This window comes from Pteropus alecto, unplaced genomic scaffold (assembly GCF_000325575.1).
Source record: "Pteropus alecto unplaced genomic scaffold, ASM32557v1 scaffold146, whole genome shotgun sequence".
Taxonomy (NCBI): Eukaryota; Metazoa; Chordata; class Mammalia; order Chiroptera; family Pteropodidae; genus Pteropus; species Pteropus alecto.
In genome coordinates this window covers 5,764,167-5,775,984 of record NW_006442107.1, presented here as the reverse complement: position 1 = coordinate 5,775,984, position 11,818 = coordinate 5,764,167, and the positions used below count along the sequence as shown (strand labels likewise).

Genomic DNA, 11,818 nt, shown 5'->3' with positions numbered 1-11,818 from the left:
GATCTGATTGGAAACAAAATACAAAGTGAAAAGCAAAAGCTTGGCCCAGCTCTTGTTGCTGTTTTAGCCTTACCACATTTCCAGTTTGTGTTGGACTGCCTCTGGCTCAGGAGATTCAACTGGCTTTGGGGAGCTCAGGACCAAAAGGGAGCCTATAAGAAGAGGGGGAAAAAAACTGGCTACTAAGGGCTGGCCCTAGGCACAAATGGCTTTTTTGTGTGTGTCAAGATTTTCTAAGAATGGAAATTGTAGTCTGGCAATGGGCTACTTCACAGTGCATGTAAAACTATGTGAAAAATCACTTGGATAGCCATACATAGGTGTTAGGTATTTCTGGACCATGTCAGACATATTTGAAACTGAGACAGCTCAGGAAAATCTCTGCCAATTACCTCCAAATCATCCCAGCTCACCAGGATCAGAAGGGCAGAGGGTCTTAGTGCAGACGCCTGCATAGAGATAAATTGTGCATGTTCATGGAAAATATAATCAGACTGCTCTTTTATCACGTGGTTAGAGTATAAATTAGTATATACACTTGAGAAGGTGACATGAATGAAGAACCTGACCCAGAAATTCATCTCTAGGAATTTTTCCTAAGGAAATAATTTATGCACAAAGACATTCTATTCTAACATTATGAGATGCAATCTGAAATGTCCAATGGGGAAAGGTGATATGAATCATGGTACATCCATACAAAGGAATACCATGCAATTAATTAAGGTTGACATAGCTTTTAATGACATGGAATAATGTCTGCAGGTTGAGAAAAAGACCAAGATACAAATTATACTGAAAATAAACAAAACTACGTAAAAACATCACAACAGACTGGCGAGAAATATGCAAAGTTATTAAAGTGCTTTTTTTCCCCTGGGTAATAGAATTATAGGCAATTATTATTTTTCTTTATACTTTTCTGTGTTGTCTAAATTTTCCATAATGAGAATGTACCACTGACATAAACAGAAACAAAAACATTATTGAATCAGGGAAGCATTAAAGAAGAATGAGCATTTTTATATAGTTTTTATTTGTTTCTGCTAGGAATTGGTGTGATTCCTAGCAATTACAAAAAGGAGCTTACAAACCAGTAATTTGACAGTAGCATCAGACTCTTTAAAAGGCAGAGAAATTCTTAAAGTCTTTTCCACAAGTTTCACCATATTTATGTAGAACTCTAGCAAAAAGATGGTGAATCAAGTTGAATCACTGATCACTGATTTAAATGACAACTTCGAGCTTCCACACCACACAGATTCAGGGGCACTAAATACAACATCAAATCCAAGTTTAAATGACACAAATTAGAAAAACTAAAAGTTTAATGAAAGATAAAAACAAGTTAAGTGCTTTTTACCAACTGGGGGCTAGAGAGAAATGAACAGCATACCTGAGAATTAAATTAATGCTTTGTAAAAATCAACTTTATTTAAAAAGACAAAACGTAACTAATACGGACTTTTTTGGCAGAAGAAAAACAGACAACTTGGTCACTAAATGACAAGTGTCCAGGATTGGTCTGAAGGCAGAATATCTGAAAGGTCTGAATCTCAAAGTCAGAAAAGTCTCTCTTGAAAACTTCATCTAAAATCCAACATCTTAGCTTTCTTCAAATTCCTCAAGATTCTACCCTAGGGAAACTTGTTTTCCACTAAGAGTTATGGATCAGTTTATTCATTCTCATGATCGCTAATCACGGCATTTTCTTCTAGCTTTCCTGAAACACACTATTAGATAAATGCCACATAACCTAAATTTACCTCTAGTTTCATTTGGCCTTTATAATTATCCTAGAACAGATACCAAGTACTTATACCTTCTGGCAGAAATCGAAGTATAATCCTAAAGTGGCTCACCCAAGGGTCAGAAAGTTAGTGAATGTAAGTAGAACTTAGGTGTGAAGCTATATTCGGCACCAATTACACTGTCAGGAGTTACCAAAGCAAGAAAAGCCCTTAACATTTGTATGTGAATCGAGATAAAAATACAGGTTGGCTGTTTGTAAGAGACTAGTAACTGCAGTTCCATTCCTTAAACAACATGCTCCACATAATCACTGGTTTGCTGATGTCTAAGTAACAACTAAGACAACTTCCTCTGAAACTGCATTGTACTTGGCTTGGTTAAGAAAAAATCTGGGCTAGCAAAATCAACTAACAACTCAATCTTGGTAAAAATATTTAGTGACCGTACTAAAAAAAAGGATAATGGCTTCATAACCATGCTGTTGTCATAAGGCCAAAGGCATAAAGAAACATACTCACCTTCAAAAGTATATACACAAAAGCCCCAATTTTAAGATAAACTTAAAAGTGCATTTTTTAAAATGTTAAGTCGCCTGTATGAGATAAATTAGAAACTTATATGTAATTTCAGTGTAAAGCACCAAAAATGAACACTAAAACTGTTCACATAAAATATTGAAAAGGAAACAAATCACAACTATAAAAGCACAGAGGTACTGGTTACAACAACCAAGTAAATAAACTAATCTATTAATATTTTCATTTACCTTATAAAACTCTGTTGGTTAAATTGGGGAAGAGGAGTCTCTGAGAATCTAAAGGGTAACAAAATGATAACAAATATACATCATTTCTTTATTAACAAATTATACCACACAAATCAGGTTACTTTTTCTGATTACAGAGTTAACAGAAATTGCATCTGTATTTAAAGCAGCAACTTTAAATCTTACTATGAAGAAATTCTGTATCTGGACCAAAGGACTGTAACATGGATTGAAAACCTAATGACAAGACAGAACTGGCAACTATGGTGCAACTACTGCAAGAAGTTTGTTTTCCACATTTTTAATAGTAAGCCACTCTCCAAAAGGGGGTAATACATTAAGGGGATGATGTAGCTAAAGAAGGGGTGATTACAGGAAATCACATGAAATTAAATCAGTATAAAAGGTGCACAGAGGCCATGAAAACTTGAGGTGCCAAAACCAAGCAGTGACAAGTCAGCTCCATAGAAATGCACCAAACCTGAAGAAATGTGTCCCTATTCTAACTGAAACTGGTACTCTCCATTTGGGCACTTCGGCTTGAGAATCAGATTAGTCATTAAAAAAGCGGGGGTGGGGGTGGTGGTGGTGGTGGTGGTTTATCTTTAAAGTAGATACAGCTTAGGGAGAGAAAGATAAACTTTGGGCAAGTACTGACTACTTGAGAACTAAAAAATTATTTAGGAAGCTAAATGAAGCAAAAGAGAATATGAATTTTGGATGAAAATATTTCTCTAAGGGTAAAACTCAGCTTCCTGAGGGATTTAAAATCAAACACATACTATAAGACAGTGGTTTTCAAAATGAGGTTCGGGCCCATCCTCTCAACCCTTCCTTGCTTATATTCAAACATTTCTAATTGTTTTGTATTTGTGGTTTCAGGAAAGATTTCCTTTTAAGAAAAGGAAGAGGAAATCTGATGCCATCCCTATCCTTTGCTACTTGATTTTTTAGTTTGAAAATCATTGCTATGAGACAGATTACACTGGCGAGAAACATGATTGGAGATCTAAAACATATTTTGTCAGTGTTATTAAAATCTGAAAAGTTTCAACAAAGATTTTAATATTATCTATAAAGTAAATGAGCAAAAGAAGTTCTTAGGAGAAATTAAACTTTGTTATTCCTACCACCCTTAAATCGTTCTTCTACTGCCTCCAAACTCTCAATATTTCTGGAAAGTATAAACAAAATCCTAATGAACATCCCAGCCACATCTTACTCCAAAAACATTTCAATGGCTGCATAGACTTTCTTGAGAAGACAAGCCCCAAATTTATAGACATCCCTAGATTGAAAATGCTCAATTACCAAAAATAACACACATTATGTCAGGGCAGAATCTGCATAATGTTCTTCAACATACTAAAATAAAGAGCAGCCAAATCCTAAAACTTCACTCTGGATTCAGTAGCAAACAATATCAAAGTATAAATGACAACCAGGGAAAAATGCATTAACACAAAGGCCAGTTTTCTTTGATAGAATCAGGAAGAAAAGTGAACTGCAGAAGAAAAGTGGGACCCAAGCTTTGGCCACTTATCAAGGCTTCATTACTTCAACGAAATAGAACAAATCTCTGCGGAAAGGACTCATTCGGCAAACGTAACTTCTTTCCATATATTTTTCCTTCACATCGGGTTAAAAAGTTGCTGTCATTTTAGAATCATTGATTACATCTTTTCTAATTAGAAAAAAGTTTTCTTGAACATTTACATAATTTTATTGCTGTTTATTACAACAAAAACAAAATTTTTAACTGATTTGTAGAATCCATCCAGTCACGTATGAAATTGAAATCCATCTCCCAAGAAGATAAGAGTTATGGCTGAATGGCTGAATACAGCTGATGCTCACAGTACAGCATGAATAAGAAAAATCCTGTGTGTCATTTGGTTCTTGCTGCAGTCATCTGTGTTCATCTCTCAGAAAGCAAAAGAATCCATCTGACGTTTCAATAAATATCAAGTAATTGTTACCAAAAAAAAAAAAAAAAAAGAAGAAGAAAAGAAAGAAACAGTTTCCACGGACCAGAGATCCAAGAAAGAGAAGTTTTGATGAATGATTCCTAGAATCGAGTGAGTCCTCCTTTTAGTCCAATGAGATGATGTCAGGAATGTTACTTCCACTGCTGGTTATGACCCCTGTCTCACTCCTGCTGCTGGATGAACTAACATGAGTACTGCTTTCATGGGGGCTGGTGGTGGTGACAGACGTACTGCTTGCTGTTAAGGGTGAGGTGAGACTATCCAAAAACATAGGAGGACAGTACTGCTTGAAACAAACAATGATGCCGATGAGGAAGAGGCTACATTGATTTTAAATAAAGAGACTAGAAATTGTTAGATATGCACAAGTGAGAGCCACAAATTTAAATCCCAGGGGGATTTAATATTTTCTCAAAACTTCATGTCTTTGGATGGAAGGTGGCATGAATTAAACTATTTTACATTATTTAGTGAATCCAGCATATTCTTGATTCTCTCAAAACTTGTAGAATTTGTTTGATCAAATATATATAAGTACAATTACAAAAATGCCAATAATAACTAAAGTTATTTAATAGTAAATATTGGCCCCGCAATTATGACTCATAATTAACCTCAAAAAGAATTTGCTCACTAGATGTATTTACACCAGGTATAAATCACACTGCAAATGGCTAGTTAATGCTTATTTCTAATGGTATTTAGCAAAAATGCTAATGCGAAATTCAATAATTCCTTCAAAATTTAGTATCAATCAGACCTTTTAGGAATAATGTTAAGACTGATCACCTAAATAGTGGCTTTCGACTCCTTTGTACATACATGTAACAATACCTGTGTAATTACAAGAACATCATTCATTCTAAAATGGACTACATGGTAGCTAAGTACCATGGGATGCTTAAAACAGAGAATTATCTCATGTAATCACAAAATTTCAGAATAAATTTAAAGGCGATCTAGTCTAATCTAATCTTCCTTGTGATGCTTGCTTGACACCTCTCTCCAAGAGTTCATATTTCGTTTCCTTACCATCTTGGTTGCTGATTCCTAAACAAATTCAAACCTGAGTTTAATACTCTAATATTGACCAAGAGGAGTAGAGAGAGACAAAAGCTAAAAGCTTTATTTTACATCACCACAGAGTATTTTACGTGAGAAACCAACTGCACTGACTTTAGTAAAATAAGCAAGGTCCAGTATATACTACAAGAGATGTCCTAAGTTTGTCTTTAGATTGATAGTATGAAAAGATCAGAAAGGATATCTGATCAATTCTATAGTCAGCTATCATTAGAAATACTAAGTTACAGAATAGACATTGAAAACTGAGGTTGTTTAGACCACATGATCTTCAAGAAGACAGCCCCACATTAAGCTGCTGGTCAGGGGAAAAACAACTAAAATTCAGGCTGCCTTTCAAAATAAGTAATTTAATGTTTAAGATAGATAATTGCCTTGGTTCGTCAATAAAATGCAAAAGAGATTCAAAAGACACTGGTTAAGGGGGAGAAGGAATGATTCTTAAAGAGCTTCTAAAGAGCACTAAAGGAAGTTGAACTCTCAGGTATTAAACTTCTTTCAAAGCCAATCAATTTCTAACTTTCCACTAAACAGGGAAAGAATTCGGAAAAGAGCCCAGAAACTTACATTTTATTTCTACTACCTCTCAGGCAGTTTTTGACTGCAAGTAGTAGTAAATAGGTACTCCATTTCATATATAAAACAAAGGCTAGATGCTATTGTTCTATCAACTGGCTTTATGCCTTGAATTTTTATAATACTCAGGTTGCAGCCATTTTACCTCTCTGTATCTTGTATGTACATATCTGCCCAAGAATAACAAAGATATGGAGGTAAATTAGAATAAATCTAAAGAGGCTAAGGGAAACTGAAGGCACAACCTCACCTTTCTATTGGCTTATCAATGTCAGCCTGACAAACAGCATGCCAAATAGCACTATGAAATCAGAACCCTTTAGGTTCCAAGATCATTTTTTAAAAAGAATGGTTCACGCATCAGTACTACTTTAAGCCTGAAGAATCCATTTCCTAAAAAAATTTATATAGATACTTTGCTATACATAGAATTTACTGATGTAACAAAGTCAACTCAAGAGTGAGAAAAAAATTCCTCATTCTGTGCACATTATCTTGGGCCCAAATTTCCAGTGTTGTGTGATTAGATACAGAGAATTCAAAGGGGAGGGCGATACAAGACCTGTAGTTGGCAGATTCTGAGCTGCCTAGAGGGGAGGCTCATGTTCTTCCTCTGTCCCTCCCTAACACTTCTCTCAAAGTCTCTGTTTCACTTTTTTCTTTGGCTTTTCCCAAGCCTTTCCCTCCTCTGCTCTGCCTTTGCTAAAAGCCTGTCAGTGGAATCTATGTTCACTACAAGGTCTTCATGTTGGGATACTGGGATACTAGAGTTTATCTCTGACAGAGAAAACAGGAATAATTGGTTTATAGCAACTTTAGATTGGGGCTTCCCCAAAGTCTAAATCTGATTGCCTTTAAAAACAATAAAAGAATCAAGATAATGATTCAAGTCAGTTTAATCAGCTTCGGCTATTTTCTATGTATAAAACAACTGTTTTACAATTCTTTGTAGTTTTAACTTCCAGTCACCTAGCACTGCTTCCCCTAATTTTGATCAAATACTTGTAAGATATGCCAAGTGATTATTAAACTAAATAAAATATAATTAAAAATGCAGGTATTTAAAGCCAAAATATCATAAATCGAAAAACAGCAGCTTTATTTGTCCAAATAAAATTGTGAAAAATTTATACAGTGCTTCCTTTCCATCAATTTAAATCAGAGTTGACTGTCCTGATTTTATGCAACTGGTCATTTTTAGTTAGTATGACATAAGTAACAATCAAATACAAATTAGTTGCTTAAATTCAGGATACATACCTGGGGATCAACTGGAATAAGGGAAAGAAAATCCAAACCTAAAACAAAAATGCTTTGTTAATAGTTGTCTCATATTTTGGAGACAAGAATTATCTCCCCAAATCATTCCGTATTTATCATAAGTCATAAAACAATTGGGGTAAGTGCTTACCATTCTTCAATAGGAAAGTTCTATACCAGAAGCAGTGATATTTAATGTGCATAAAACCCCAAAATGAACATATTCTCTGACAAAACATCTGGAAAAATCACTTCCCAGAGACTTTAAAGGTAGGAGTCCAAAAGTTTCCAGAGAAGTAGGTAGGACTAGTCAGAGCGAACATTTCCTCGCCTCATCACTTAACAGAATGAGAAGCAATAAAAACAATGAGATAATGATCTGGATACGGACCATTAAAAAAAACATACTTAGGCTCTTAAGATACTTCACATTTATTTTTTAGAAATACACCACATTGAGCTTCATCTAAAATACCACTTCTTAAGCAGATGTCTATTTCATGGAGTGCTCTCTGTTCCCCTGTTCGCACATCAAGAGTAGTATACAGTTCCATGCTCTGCACAAAAGAAGCAGGTGGTAATTTATGCTCGCTAGCAAACTAAATCTTATCAAGGCTTACCGGTTATAAGCCAATAGGGTTTTCTAAATCAAAGATCTAAGATTCCCCAACTAAGCTTTAAAAACAGGAATGTGGAAAAGATTGCCCAGTAATACCATTTTGAAGTATTAAAGTTATAACAATAAATTAAAAAAAAAACAAAACTCAGGTCTGAGAAGTTTAGAAATAAACTTCAAAGTCAGTTCCCCTAGAATTCCGTTTGACTAAATTTTAAAATATAACACACACACACACACACACACACACACACACACACACACACACACACACCATAGGTCACTAAGACAGGCCAATTTCTATTCAATTATGTAAATTTTTATTTGCTGGCATTCAACACACACACACACACACACACACACACACCATAGGTCACTAAGACAGGCCAATTTCTATTCAATTATGTAAATTTTTATTTGCTGGCATTCAACATCACCTTAAATAACAATCATACAGAGTGAAAGTTGGACACTAGACTGTTACTCAAAATAGAGAATATTAGTGTGAATATTTAAAATATTTAATAACCAGAATAATTTATAACTCAAAAATTTTAAGTATATTTATTCCTTTATAATCTCTAAATAAAGTACAAAAATGCTTATCAGGTGATAGCTGTAGCACCAATCATTTGAAAGAAACTGTTCCATTTCAAAAGCATTTAAAAAATATTGTGGATATGATTTTTTCATTTCGTATGCCTGTCACACTAGCTATATGATACAGTGGGGTCTGAGCCAACACTAGACAAAGGGAATCACAACAAACTTTTCCAACAACTTCTCCATTAAATAATCAGTAGATGATTATCTCAATTAGTGGAGTTTCTCTTCACATTAACGATATTGTTCAGTAAATCCTCTCTCTGCTTCTGTTGAACACAAATTCAAACTTTGTCTAACCCTTTTAATACCTTCTGAGAGTTTTATATATTCGACATCTCTATTATTGACTAAGTCACAAAAATACTTTATTGACATGTCATTTAAATGGCTTACTTTTATTAATTTTATTTTGTTTCAAACGGTATAACATTTTTCTTTTTATAATAGCTTCTGTTTTAAATAGTTTAATTTTATATCTTCAGTTACTTTTAATGCTTGTTGAATCACTCAGTCCACTTGAATAACAAACTTTTCTTTAGGTGTACTGTAATTCTCTGATTACTTCATGTGTGCCTACACACACACGCACGCGCGCACGCGCGCACACACACACACACACACACATATGCAGTCTATTGATTTAAGAGATTTACTTGATCTATGTATCTTTTGACATCTCATCCAGGGATAACTTAAACAATGCATAGTAAAATACCTAGACATTTTTCTATAATTTGGTTTAAATTCTAGACTGTCTCCTCAGCATACAAAGATGCTGTCTATACAAAATCCAATAATGTTCTAATGTAAATATTTCTCATTGAAACCATTTTTTCTTAGACACTAACACTAGTATTTCAGATGTTATTCCTTCGAAAAAAAATTATTAGTCTTGCATTTTACATTTTAAGTGCCTATTAAAACTCATATGAAATAGATGAAGTTTCATCAATAGTGATTCATGTTACTTTCCTGTTTTATAAGTTTAGCAAAATGCTGTTTTATTTCACCATAAGTTTCAACTCAACAACAGTTAATATTGATACATATTTATGCCCTTCTATGTGTTTCATGGTTAAAAATACTCGATTATTTTTAACTAAAAAGCAAGTAGGGTTAAAAATGCTGATGGTACATTCTAAAAATTTTTTTATTAACACTAATAAAACTGTAGTTTTAGATTTTAAATGCTCCTTTATGTGAAACTGACTCTACATGTCTTATTAATAACAGTACATTTTCCTACTTGAGCCATGAGCTTTAACAAAACATGATTGCTACATGCTTAAATATGTAAATGTTTAGCACTTTCAAATTTTAATGATACAACTTTTGAGCACCATTCGCACCTGACAATATGGCACTAGCAATAATAAGGCAGTCATATTTTTTCTTGAAATAATCAAGCTGTTTTCCATTCCATAAATACAAATTATTTGTTTTATTTTGAATTCACTGTTGCACAGTATCAGAAGATGTTCCAAGCTGCAGTTCATTATTAATATCATTTCTTCTTTGTTCCCCTGCAGATTCAGAAGATTCATGTTTATGATGTTTAAAAAGAATGTTAAGAAATGTATTAAAACTTTGTCATCTCTCCATTCTTGGTGTTCTATTTAATATTTTATTATAAATTATTAAATTAATATCAAAACTGTACAGTATAACTAATTACATAAAAATTATGCACAAAAATAAAACCAAAGTAACCACTAATTACAAAAGAGCACATTAACAATAAAACCAAAGTAAAAACTAAGCTATTTAGATGTGGTAACTGCTACATAATTCATAGATGATGATAAACTAAATTCTTCTCAAGTACAATAGATCCTATTCTATTCAGTTTATCAACTGGTAGAAAGCATTTCAACGTTTTAATAACCAGTATCACCATATTGGTTTATGTTGGCTAAATAGTAACCCTAGATATTAGTTTTAGCTCTTTTATACCAGCTTAAAATGTATTTTACAAAATACAGTTATCGTTTTACTGCATTTTTCTCAAATATGCACTCTCTATAAAGTAAGTACTCTCAAGTTATGCCCAAATTTTGAAAAGTATAAATTCCCCAACATTAAAAATTCATCCAGAATCACATAATTTGAAAATAGTGCAGGTGATTTGTAAATGGTGCCTATTCTACTACTAAATGGCCAGAGTCACTTTAGTAAATAGAACGTTTATCATCTTTTCTCAGGATTAATTTTTAATTCAAAGTCCTTAGGAAACAAATCCTTCTGGAATGCTTGTTTATAACATATGCTAAGATGACATATGGACACACGTCATTTAAAACTAGCCAAGGTTAGAGCAAAAATGGCAGTTAGGAATTAAGAATCTCCAAGTTTCTTTCTTCCTATGCACCATGAAACCTCACCTGTACCTTAGCATCAAGCTTTGTATACAACAAATACTTTATAATTGTGATAGCTGGGTTTACAATTTTTAAAAATACCAATTCCCAAAGCACATATGGAATAAACATATTTAGGAAGCAAAAGGTACCTAAAAATTTTTTGACGGGTACTATATTTAGTCTATTCTTTTCCATTATTTTATTTTATTTGAACTGAACAAATTTCAAGTGGCAAAATTACATTGGGCCAGATAATACAACTATCAACTGTTTCCACAACACAAATTTTGCCCAAAAGACTATATGTTGTTATTAAAGACCGTAAGAGGAATACAAAGAAGAGATCATAGGTCAAAATTAACATCAGAAATTTAGAGAAGAAAATTTAATAAGAGGAGGAGGGAATTGTATTCCACTAAAAGCACCTTCAAAGAAAAGGGAAGTCATGAATATAAGAGGCACTGGTTCTAAATGGTTCAAATTTGATAGACAAAAAAAAATGTCTGCAGAAACAATGGCTATTGAGGGAAGAAGAGAGTTGCTGGGGGTGGGGGGGCGGGGTTAAATTTATAATATGGCCTTGGTTGCATAAGTCTTTGTATTAAGGTAATTCAGTAGCCCATAATTTTTAAATGTTGAGTTAATATACATTTAAGAGGTATCTCCAAGTGTTAAGCAGCACTCGAGAGTAACAGCTGGTAGATGCTATTTTTACAGGGAAAAAAATCCAAAGGATAAAGCTAGTAGGCAACACTGACCTTACAGTATACCAGTATATTCTGAAGTTGTGAGCTCCCAAGCAAAGTATGAG

General features: G+C 33.7%; 1 protein-coding gene across 1 annotated transcript in view; it reads right to left on the bottom strand.

The window, feature by feature from the left end:
* Positions 1-721: 721 nt before the first annotated feature.
* PIAS2 (protein inhibitor of activated STAT 2) overlaps positions 722-11,818 on the bottom strand; it is a 54,460-nt gene continuing 43,363 nt past the window's right edge. Inside the window, 2 exon segments of the mRNA XM_025038716.1 lie at positions 722-4,792; positions 7,426-7,463. Of these exon segments, the coding sequence (XP_024894484.1) occupies positions 4,610-4,792; positions 7,426-7,463 (221 nt within the window). The 3' untranslated portion in view covers positions 722-4,609.